Source organism: Diuraphis noxia, unplaced genomic scaffold (assembly GCF_037042655.1).
Source record: "Diuraphis noxia isolate RWA-SAM2 unplaced genomic scaffold, SU_Dnox_SAM2 contig0001, whole genome shotgun sequence".
Lineage (NCBI taxonomy): Eukaryota > Metazoa > Arthropoda > Insecta > Hemiptera > Aphididae > Diuraphis > Diuraphis noxia.
In genome coordinates this window covers 43,229,856-43,242,399 of record NW_028301711.1, presented here as the reverse complement: position 1 = coordinate 43,242,399, position 12,544 = coordinate 43,229,856, and the positions used below count along the sequence as shown (strand labels likewise).

At 27.2% G+C, this 12,544-nt stretch overlaps 2 protein-coding genes across 5 annotated transcripts in view; one reads left to right on the top strand and one right to left on the bottom strand.

The window, feature by feature from the left end:
• LOC107163118 (delta(24)-sterol reductase-like) overlaps positions 1–12,544 on the top strand; it is a 14,560-nt gene extending 2,016 nt beyond the window's left edge. Inside the window, exons 1-11 of one of the 4 annotated variants that reach the window (XM_015510369.2) lie at positions 531–761; positions 4,870–5,069; positions 5,224–5,379; positions 7,806–7,911; positions 8,234–8,352; positions 8,532–8,626; positions 9,597–9,765; positions 11,317–11,466; positions 11,554–11,751; positions 11,832–12,007; positions 12,076–12,544. In XM_015510369.2, the coding sequence (XP_015365855.1) occupies positions 4,887–5,069; positions 5,224–5,379; positions 7,806–7,911; positions 8,234–8,352; positions 8,532–8,626; positions 9,597–9,765; positions 11,317–11,466; positions 11,554–11,751; positions 11,832–12,007; positions 12,076–12,229 (1,506 nt within the window). In that variant the 5' untranslated portion in view covers positions 531–761; positions 4,870–4,886 and the 3' untranslated portion in view covers positions 12,230–12,544. Of the gene's footprint in view, positions 1–530; positions 762–4,210; positions 4,299–4,869; positions 5,070–5,223; positions 5,380–7,805; positions 7,912–8,233; positions 8,353–8,531; positions 8,627–9,596; positions 9,766–11,316; positions 11,467–11,553; positions 11,752–11,831; positions 12,008–12,075 lie in introns of those variants that run through there. The other 3 variants (XM_015510368.2, XM_089217909.1, XM_089217908.1) reach the window with 3 other exon arrangements.
• Positions 1,408–2,736, bottom strand: LOC107163120 (protein SEC13 homolog). Its single transcript, XM_015510370.2, has one exon. The coding sequence runs from the start codon at positions 2,533–2,535 to the stop codon at positions 1,606–1,608; it is 930 nt and encodes a 309-aa protein (XP_015365856.1). The 5' UTR covers positions 2,536–2,736; the 3' UTR covers positions 1,408–1,605.

The following is a 12,544-nucleotide window of genomic DNA, read 5'->3' as shown; positions in this document are numbered from 1 at the left end:
TTTAAGTTCACTACATGGCTTAGAAATTAAATTAATTTTCTTTAGTAGTTCAGCCTTCCGTTACCACTAACTCTCTGAAGTCTGCTGTCTGCAGAATTTTCTTGAATCCACAATTTTATCATTGCTTAAATGTGGAATAAATACAAGAATCTGTAGGTTTCTTCAGTTGGGTATCTAATGAGTATTTTATTGTATTTATTGAAATTATAGTTCTATACTGAGGTAGGAGTAAATTTTGTGTAGTCAGTTTTTATACATTCTTGTTTTTTTACTTTATCTTAAAATCATGATTAAAAACATAGTTAACTTATTAAAATGTATTTTATTATTAATTATTTTTTTTTGTTGAACAAAGATAAAATATGATAGTTGTTAGTATGATGATTAGGTGTTAGTATTTGTTGAGTGTATGACTCATGGTACTTAGTTAAATTTTTATCTAAGATACGTGCTTATAATATTTATAAGAACCATTATTTTATATCTATATTATAATTATCATTATCCGTAAATAATATAAATCATATACCTGCCATTACAATAATTGTGATTTAATTATGAAAAAGAATAGTATATTTCATTTAAATAAGTGTAGATTTTCAGTATGAAGTGTGATTTTTTTTAAGTGTTCAGTATAGAAGCTTTTAGTTCTTGGATTCCTTATAATATTTAAACTTAAAAGCTGCAAGCTACTAATATAACCTACTTCAATTCTCATACAGCCATACATACATAATATAACCATATAGGTAACTATAAAAGTATGAACTGCATGTTTTTTTAGTGAATAAATATTAATGATAGTAACTGTAAAAGGGATAAATTTATTAATTAGTAAGAATAATTTCTCCAAGGTTCCTAGGCATCAGTATATCACAGATATAATATATGTTGTTGTAACACTCTAACACTTAACATAAAATTATACATCACATATTATGTAATTTTAATTTATACATCGTGCAAACTGCATCTATTATATATATTATTATAATATATACATTAGTTATATAAAATCTAAGATATTTACGATCATACCATGTTGTTTATTATATTTATGCCTTATTGTATACTTAGCTGATTTATTAAACCAATAACATGCTATTTAGATATATTTTTAGGATTACTAAAAGCACTAGGTATCGATTATGAAACTTAAAATTAGAATTTAAAATACTGTTTTATTTATTAAAAAAACAAGTTTAAACATTTAAAATAAATTAAAAACCTTATTATTGATTGATTACGACATATTTTAAAAATTATTAATCATTTAAACATTATTATCACTATTTTAATTTTTATATAAAAACATTTAAGTATGATAAATTTAATTAACAATTATATTTTCAAGAGATTTGAATATTCATTATGCATAGTTTACATTATTTAAAATGAAAAAAAAAATTTCAAAAACACTGATTTTAATTAATTAACTTATAAAATACCTATTTATATTTGTTCAAAATATTATTTTATTACTGAATACAAAATTATAATTTTTTTAACAAAACAAAAACAGCAGTCATAGTGAATTACGTCAAGAATAATGTTTAAATTGTATTCATTTTCAAATATAAATTAATGTATTAAAAATACAATCCACTAAACAATAGAAGCAAATATATCTTGATTAATATTTTTGTGTTGACGATCCAATGTTTTTTTGTCTGAAATACTCCTGTCCATACATAACCAAGTTTGTTTATCAATCTGTTTCCAAAGTTGTACAGCATAACTGTTCATTGTAACAGACAACACAGTTCCAAAACGAGAAAAACTAATTTTTTGTTTTTGCAAGTTTTCTGGATCAATTTCTGTTTGTACCCAATCACGATAATCATCACTCCCCCATACAAATACTCTACCATTCGAGGCACAGCTAGCAAACACATATTTGTACAGACCAGGAGTTGGACTCCAACTTAAGTCTTTGATAGTAGATAATTGATTGTCTGATTCATATATAACATTCCATAAACCTATTTGACCTTCCCATATTTTGATTTTATTATCATTTCCTCCGCTAACTAATAGCAAATTATTATTTAATAATTCGTTGGACCAACTGATGCAGTTAACGCCATTTGAATGAGCATACGGAATCTTTGATACAGACCATTCATTATTATTTAAAGTATGTATTGAAATACTTCCATCAGCACTTGAACAAGCTATGATAGCTCCAGATTTATATGGCGCCCAATCTATAGAAGTTGTTGATGATTTGTGCCCGTCATATTGATAAACAACCTTCCAATCACCTTCATAATTAGTTTTACGTATAATTAATTTACAATCTGATCCACACGAAGCTAAAAATCCAAATTTTGGATGTGAAAACATCACTTGCCATACAGGCCCAACATGTTCTTGTAATTGTACAGTTGAATATAAGTCTGGATTATCACTATCAATAATTTGAATAACACCATCTGCAGAACTAGTACATACATATTTGTTGTAATAATCAATATCCGTTGAAAGAATTTGTCTCTTGTGGATGCTTTCGAATGAACTGGCAATCGACAACATGTTTTTGATGAAAATACTACTTACACATCCGACGCGAATCCGTGAACAACCCACTACAATACCGCGGTGCTGTGCTAACCTAACAAGACAGACGACGATACAAGCACGACTTCACGACACTAGAGTAAAACAGCACAGACACAACTTGCGGCACTCGCACCGGCACAATTATTATAATGAATTAATGACTGATGATACGAAAGAGCGTTACTTATGCTGTTATCATTAGATTGTTGATTATTTGGTATTTATCAAATTTTTGACTACCTACGTTATTTATTCTTTAAAAGGGGCTTAACATAGGCAATTTTAAAGCTCCTTCGTATTTCTAATCGTGTTTTTTCGTCAAGATCGTTGATAACTTAGTACTATACTAGCAAAGAACAAACTAGTATACGAGTATACGATCATAGATTCATAGAACATGATATAATATATCAATATAATAATATAATATATGATCTAAGATTGATAATGATTATACATTTATAAATTATGGTAAATGGTAATGGATAAACTTTAAATATTTTTAACACAATTTATACGAATAAAATAAATGTAGAACAATAATAATTGAATGTAATGAAAAAAAATAAATACATGATTCACAGAATAAATATCATGAAACCCTTCAGTGGAGGAACTTATTGGTTGTAATCGGGGAGGGGGCTTGAGAGGGCTTAGCCCCCTAAACATTCTTGCAAATATAAAAATGTTGTAGTTTTATTTTCATATATTCTTAAAAAACAAGAAATATAACACATCATAATTTTTATATTATAAATTTGTATAATATTTTACATGATATTTTATGCGTAAACTAAAATTATAAGTTGGAATACTGTCCTATATTGATTTGTTTTATCGTCCGTCGAATAAATCAATCAAAATATATAAAATTATATTAATTTGGAAATACTAGGTCAGTACAATGATTGTGTTGATTGCTGCACACCCGTGCCGCCTGCACTCCCATAGCCGCAGTAAAAAATAATACACAATGATGTTTTATTTATAGTTTACATTAATTGTACATTGTAAGTTGTAACCATAAACCAGTTATCACTCATCATTATTTTATTTAGTTCATATCCTGCGGTATGTTGTACTTGTATGTAATATATCATTATAATATATATTATTTATTATTTTACTATTGAGTTTTGTGTGTAAAGTGTTGAAGAGTTAAGACAGTTAATCTGCATAGTGCATATTATAAATTAAAATATATTAATATATCATAGTATCAATATGTTTAGTATTTTTGATATAAAAAATGAAAGTATTAAGTAATACTACTTATACACTAATACATTTCTAAATCAAAATGATAAAGATCATCAATAATTGCACTATTATTTGTTAAATCAACTGCAAATTTTATATTTCCTAATGCACAATTCGTACCCTACTGCAGTACTGCACCGTCTATATCTATATCTATCATCTCTAATTGTACATTAATTATTGTACCGCACCGAGAAGATAATGAAACAAGAAATATCATCAATATTATATGGTGCAAACATCTCACAACGCATTTGTTTCTTCGGCAAGCAATTTTTTTTTTAAAGTAATAAAAATAATATAATATTATGTAGTAAATTATTCATCATAAATAATATTTATTTTATTCACCTCCAGTTCAGTGCTCGAAATAAAATTTTGCGAATTAAGTCGATTTGAAAGAAATCATGCACAGATACCATTATTATTATAATATTCATAAAAAAAAAATCGGCCCAGTCATTAATTTAACCGAGGTATGTTTATTCTCTAGCCTCTCTAAATTGAAATTTCGAATTTTCGTTTATATCATAGTTTTGTAATTCGTTTGTAGAGATATTTATTTTGTTTTTATTTTATTATGTATTTTATTCCTGCTTTAATAATTAACTGTAAAAAATATTTTTACCCTCACCTTATATAGAAATAAAAAATATATATTTTTTAACAACTGCAGAATTTTTATTATTCAATATTAATTATTAGAAAGCATTTTTTTCTATTGTCGCATATATTAATTTAATCCCTCACTTTTGTTTCAAGTTTTAATAAGTTTTTATATATTATTGTATAATATACTATTGTTTTTATTATTATTTTTAATATTTATTGATTTTATTGAATGCGAATGAGTCTATAAATTAATATTAATTGTTAAATTCAATAAAATACTTGAAAGGTGAAAGTAGTCTATTTGTTTATTATTATAAAATCTTATAAATTATCTTTATAAATTTGTGATTTGAGTTGTGCTATACATACCTAATGGGGGTTTTTTTTTATTGAAAGCACTAATAGAAATAAATATTAATGTTCATGTTTCTTTAGACAATTCAAATACAGACATGCATTCAGATTCTTTAATGGAATATGTTTTGGTGAACTTCCGATGGGTGTTTGTAGTATTCTTCCTCCTACCCTGCACTGTGATAGGAAAAGTGTGGGCTACCTTCGAAAAAAACTTATGGTTACGTCGCCGTCTTACCGGACTTGATCACGAAAAAAAACTTAAAATCATTCAGTGCGAGGTAAATCATAAATATATGTATATTGTATTATGTTATATTGTTATAATACAATCTAATTAAGTATATATATTTTTTAAAAGAATGTGCATTTATTGTACTATACCTACAATTGAATGCAGACCGATCGTTAATTGTATTCCCTCTTCCTGTGTAGGTACGGCATAGAAATGTATACGCTCCCAACCGTGTAATGTGTACGGCCAAACCTAGTTGGAGGAGCATGACTCTGGCTGACATGACGTATAAGAAATACATGTTCAACATAAACGTCCATTTGGACGAGATGATTTCTATCGATAGTCGCAATCAGGTAAGCAATTATCGTAAGTGTATGTAGGTAATTGGTATGACCAATGGCCACAAATAATAGTTATAAATTATAATCATCGACATGTCTTTTATTTCTATATAATGGTTATTTAATATTTTACAAAGTCTACTGCGTCTGTCATCTGATATTCTGATACCATAATACATTCGCCATACGTCATACCATAGAGTGATATAATATTACATATAATATACATATATATAATCATTTAAGTAACTTAATGAGATGTTAAGTATAATTGTTAAGAATAACAGTAGATACTGAATACATATTCATAATTATTTCGATATATACAATACTATAGTTTAATATAGTACCTATATAGAACGAGAATACGATATTATACAAACATTTTGGAATTTATATTCTTAAATAAGTCACCAGCCACCAAACTTATTATATGTATACCTACCTACATAATATGTTGTAACTTGTAGGCACCTAATACCTAAAATATAAATTTTCAATTTAGACTGATCAGTGTACTACAGCGTAGATATTATATATATAGGTACCTACTGTATAGTAATATATTGTTATGTTTTCTAATATATTATAGTTATTACTGTTATTAGTGATGTGTCTGTTTGCTATCACTTAATTATACTCACATTACACATCACCTTTATTTGAGGAAGTAAAAAATGATTAGATTTATAAATTTTCAACTTTGAAGGTGGCTTTAGCCCATATGGCATAAGCCTATAAGGCTATAAAGAATCATTTCTTAATACTTTAATAGGTCTATGATTCAGCTAATTAGGTTCAGGTAAAAGATTAGATCTAAAAAGTCGGTATAATCGTATAGGTACTTTACTTAGTTTGTTAAAAAGTATAAAAAAAAGTCCAGTACTTTTCAAAATAATTACTATTAATTAGAATAACGTTTTATATTAACCATTTATTATACTGCCATGTTTCAAATATTAACCTCATAGATCATAGATGACTTATTGGAGAAAAAGGCTTGTTTTATTTTTATGAAAAATAGTCTGTAAATTTACAAAACCAAAATGCTTACTGGTCTAAGTTAATCAAGTTATTCAATTTATTGTAACTGGTTACAAGTTACATGTTACTTGATACTTTTATGTTGAGTAATTAGATATAACTTAGTTTGAAACTAAGTTACATTTAAAGCTAAAATTTGCATTGGTAAATGTATTAAAAATTATTTACTGGCCAAAGTATAGGTAAAGTAGCGTCATATACAACTATAGTTGTTAAGTTAGGAAAAAAGATATACCATTATACCAATCATAATCGTTTAACGAAGGTATAATCACCCACAGAATATTCACAATGGCCTGATTAATTATTGTCAAAAACTGAAAACCAAAAAAGACGAATTAAACTTTTTTTTTTGATTTTGCAGTCCCACTTATGATCAAAAAGTATAAAAAGCGCATTGTAATTTTTAATACGAGTAATTGTAATTGGTAACCTTCATAAAAAGTTGAAGGAAAAAATTTTACTAGTTATAGCAGTGGTGGCGTCGAGTTTATTAAAAAAAAAATTTGGTTCAATTTAACCAAAACCCAACATCTCACCTAATTCATCATTCAAAAATAGAAGAAATTAGTTAAAACACCTAACCACACAAAGCAGCTTTCTTCGCTAACAAACAACACATATTTTTATAAACAAATGTAAAGGATATTTCAATAAGGACGCTCGATGTTTCATTGTAAAAAAAAAAAAAAACAAATTGTGTATGAGATATCCTCTCAATTTTTATTTAATTTTAATGAACGTTATATGGCAATTATGTATGGAAATAGAACATCGTTTAAATGTTCACCACGGCTTTACTCGGTGGCACGTATTCGGGAGGTCCTGCAATTTTCTATCACTTTGTCACTTTGTCACGCGCTTTGTGTGATGACGTGGTGTCGTGGTGGACATCTAAACGCTGTTTTATTACTTGTACAGCATAATAGTAGTTATTTTAATATAATATATAATGATAAAAATATTATTATTATACCTGGTATTAATATAATATATTATTAACCTAACCTATCTATTTTAAATTTTGATTGCATAATGGCATACATTTATACAATATTATAAATTATTTGCGTTCTTATCAACTTACTATTTGGTTGGTGACAAGTTACAAGTTATAAGTTAAATTTAAAACGAGTAACTTGTTATAAGTTACAAAATTAACCGTATTACATAACTAAGTTACCCACATGAAACTATGATTTTCCCAACCCTGTTATTGAGTAGATCTGTTAACTTCTACCAACTCTATTATATTATACTGAAAATACTGATTGTTATAATAAGGCCTGATCGTCGGTTCAATAATTAATATTATTTATATGTACCTATAACCTCGTGATGAGCCAAATACGTATTTTGTTTGTTGATTTTAATTATTATCAATATATTTATAGACAGTCAGTGTTGAACCAAGTATTACAATGGGCCAATTAATTCCAATATTAATCCAATCTGGGTGGACAGTACCCGTCGCCCTAGATATGGAAGACTTGACTATCGGTAAATCGTATACCTATATGCATAAGCGTGCGCACGGGGGAGGCAGGGGAGGCGGTTGCCTCCCCTGCGAGATTTTCCTCTACACCAAAATATAATATTATACCTACCAATTGGAGAAAATCGGGTGGGGGGATTGGAGTCTGGACCTCCTTAGCTAAAGTATTGCCTCCCCTGCCAAGAATACCTACGCACGCTTATGCCTATATGTAATATATTTATGCATCATATTATAATAATGATAACGTCTAGAAATAATAATGGTTGTAATATAAGTGAACAGTGGTAAGTATCATAGTATTATATTATGTAATCCGTCATTTAGGAGGACTAGTTATGGGAATTGGGTTAGAATCTTCGTCTTTTAAGTTTGGATTGTTTCATAAAACGTGTACGCGATACGAACTCATCACAGCCGACGGTGATTTGATCATATGTTCAGAGGTAATTGTGTATTATATTATACTAATAATTTCATAGCTAGTTTATTTACATAATATATGATGTAATAATCGATGTAGGTATATTATTAGATATCTGATGTATAATATTTCGCATGGAAAATTATTTAACGTATGCTTAACGATTATTTTTATAATGCATTGATGATTGATATATTGCAGTCAGAGAATCCAGACGTTTTTGAAAGTATTCCGTTTTCGCATGGAACACTGGGATTTTTGACCGCTGTCGACATCAGATTAATGCCGGCGAAAAAGTAGGTGTAAAACATTGGATCAAATAAATTATGAATAAAAAATACTGCATCAATATAACACTTACAGGTTACAGCCTACCGAGTACTGGTGACTATTCTTTGGGTTATGTTGCCTCAGCCACACGTATAAAATTAGGTGTGGCTGGGTGCTCTAGATCTCTGCAGACTGCAGGTGACTGCTGGCTATATACCTATCTATATAATTATTAATTTTTAGCATAGCCTAGAAACTAACTTTCATTAATAAATTACGTTTACAGTGAATAGGTGGTCACCAAGATACCTAGTGTAAAGTAAAATACATTCCTAGCTTCGCTCAGAATCTAAAATACCAAGAGTCTAGTAAACAATTGTGCCCTATTTTTAAAATGGGTATAATAGTTATTTGCGCCCACATGGCCACATAGTAAAATTACTAATGCCTTTTTGAATTCATTGATATTTATTTTAGACGCTGTTGTACCTAGGTAAATATTTTATTGGTGTAAAAGACAAACTTTATCGCTATAAATTATAATTATTATGTTATTATTAGGGCTAGGTTAGTATAGGATTTACAGGATATAGATTTTAAGGTACAAAATGTGATTTGGTCATCTACGAGTTCAAATATATAGTTTTTATTTTGCATTTTTTGTACTTTTTTTGAATTTGGGGTCATTTTTTTCAATTTTTGGTCATTTTAATGTTTTTTTGAAATCTAGGCAATGATCTTGTAAATTTTCATATATACTTAACGTGACCATACGTTTCGCTTTTAAGATAAGTGTCCCGTTGTCCCCAAAGAACCTAAAAATGTCCCGCTTTCAGAAAAGTCGACTTGCGGTATGTGTAGCGTCCTCTTAAGTTGCACTGCTTACCTGCTCGTAATAAAACTGTTGTTTGCCTCTCCTCTCCTAAATAATTACATTTTTTTCATCTAATTAAACATAATATTATTTACCTACCACTTGTATTAAAACATGTTTAGATATGTCAAACTCCAGTATCGTCCGATTAGTACTTTGGAAAATATTCAATCCAGCCTTATTTCAGAGACGCTTGATACAGAAAATAATGATTTTGTTGAGCTATTAATATTTAATAAACATGAAGCTGTTCTAATGACTGGACAAATGACTGACGGTGATCAAAGCACAGTAATTAACTATATCATATATTTTTACTTACATACATACGATAATATACATCGTTATCAATGTACCAAATAATATTATTAGCATGGTTTTGAACTTAATAATTTTGAATGTCAATGAGTTTTATTCTAAATTCAAAATAAATTCAATACACATTTTACATTAAGATTTAAATGCATTTTAGACCCTTGCAAAAATTTAAAAAAAAACTAAAATGGGTCATAAAATTAACATTTTGGGAACCTCTGCATATTATAGTATAATATATAAACAATAGGTCAACTAAATAAATAACGAGTGTTGGGGAAGTTACTTTTTTTATGATTAAATTACATTGTTAATATTTAATTCATTTTCAAGATTGTAACTAAATTACTCTTAAGTTACATTTTATGGAGGGGAGCCATGTTACATTACTTTTTAGTTAAAAAGTGACTTTTATTATGTTAAATAGGCAATAAGAATAGCTATAAGAAAAATATCAATCAAGAATACTTAATTTATAAATTAAAAAGCTGGTAAGTGGATATCGCTCTGCTGTACAGTAGGTTACAAGTGTGTTACTGTATTGGATGATGGTATTAAACTTGAATTCAATGATATACCATTGTATACTGAAAATGATTCTGAGTGGAAACGGTTTATCAGTCTAGGATATGTTATATACTATATTAATTTATTATACTGTTATATTTCAAAAAAAAAAAAAAAAAAAATGTAGATACCTATAAAATAAATTCCAAATTAAATCAAGTTATATTCATTATGTACCTAACAACCCAACTCAGTCATTCATAGTTGGTAGGTATATACAATTTATTATTAAGTATATTAAAATAAGTCATCAACAACATTAGCTATTAATATTAGAACATGAAGTATACACTAGAAATTTATGTACCCACGAATAATATTTTTAAATTACAACTAGGTATAGTTATTCTTGATTATTTAATATGTAATTTCATCCAAATTTGAACTTAAAATAATAATAAAAACAAATTGTGTTTGAATAGTTTTAAAATTTCTTTTGCAGCAGAATTATCTACTTACATAGAACCTTGTTTGAATTTTCAATCCTTAGCTATAAAATGTTAACATTTTATAAATTTTTAACAACTAAAGAATTTATAAGTTTTCAATTAAATACATTTTGTCAAAATTTGAACTTTAAATGGTTATAAAAAAAAGTGCCTATGTATTTTTAATATTTTCTAACTGCTATTATATAAACTTATGAGAAACCTTGTATTACATTTCCAAGTATTTTGATCCATTAGATGAAATTTTATTTTGACATTTATAGAATAAAAAACTAAAAACGAAAACTTCAAATGTCTATTAATAACTTAAAAATTAAAAACTTATAAAACTGGTTATCCAAAAAAAATTAATTAGCATAAGAGTAGAAATATAAATTGAATTCAAACATTTCAAACCATTAAGTACATTAATTTATTTGGATTAAACTCATGGTTTATAAGTGTATTGAATTAACAGCACTAAATAATATTTGTATTTGTTAATTTGAAAAAAAATAATTTTATTTCCTAGAAAAATGTCAATGAAATTGGTCGATTTTACAAACCATGGTTTTTTAAACATGTTGAATCATTCTTAATATCACAAAAGAATTCCGAAGAGTATATTCCTTTACAAGATTATTATTTCAGACATAATAATTCTTTATTTTGGGAAATACAGGTAATATTAGTTATAATAATACATTTGATACAATATTAAATTTTTGTATGTACCAATAGTAGCTAATGTAAGTATATTTGTGTACAGGATATCATACCTTTTGGTAACCATCCCGTATTTCGTTATCTTTTGGGATGGATAATGCCTACAAAAGTGGCACTGCTGAAATTAACACAAACTGATACAATCAAACGTTTGTACGATGAACATCATTTCATAGATGACTTTATACTACCAATTTCATGTCTGAAAAAATCTGTAGAAAAATTTCATGAACATTTAAATGTAATTGAGTAAACACTTGTTATATTTTGAATATACTTTACAATAACAAACGATTTAAACTATATTTGCTATAATTTTAGATTTATCCTATTTGGGTATGCCCAGCTGTTTTAAATCCCAGTAACGGTCTTATACACTCGCATGCATCAGTAGATAGTATGTACATTGATATTGGTTTATATGGTGAGCCCAATGTATCCAATTATAACTCGGGTATTGCTAAGGATTTAGAACTATTTGTTTTCAAGTTGAAAGGGTAAGTCATACTTTGCAAGTGGATATTTTTATAAATGTAATTATTTTCTTTTTCAAATTCAAATTTAGGTATAAGATGATGTATATCGGTACTCATTTGAATATGCATGAATTCAAGAAAATGTTTAATCATTATTTGTATCAGCGTGTAAGAATGCAGCTTAATTGTGAAAACAACTTTCCAGAAGTCTATGACAAAGTGAATAAGAAAGTTAGGAGATAATATTCATATCCCAATTCTATTTATAAAATAAAATTAAAAACAATGAATAGTTAATATAATTTCTAACTCTAATACTTAATGACTTTCCAGTTAAATATTAACTATAATCAGTAATGATTTGTTATTTTAATACAAGTTATTTAGCATAATTTGTTAAGCTTCTAATATTTCTTGCAACTTATATAGTTAAAAAATTGTTTTGTCTTCAAAGTAAAATAAAAAAATAAAATAATTTTAAATTTAACTAGACTAGATCATTTGGACCATACATTTTTTTTTTTACAGTTATTAAATAAAAACGAGTACCATAAATAA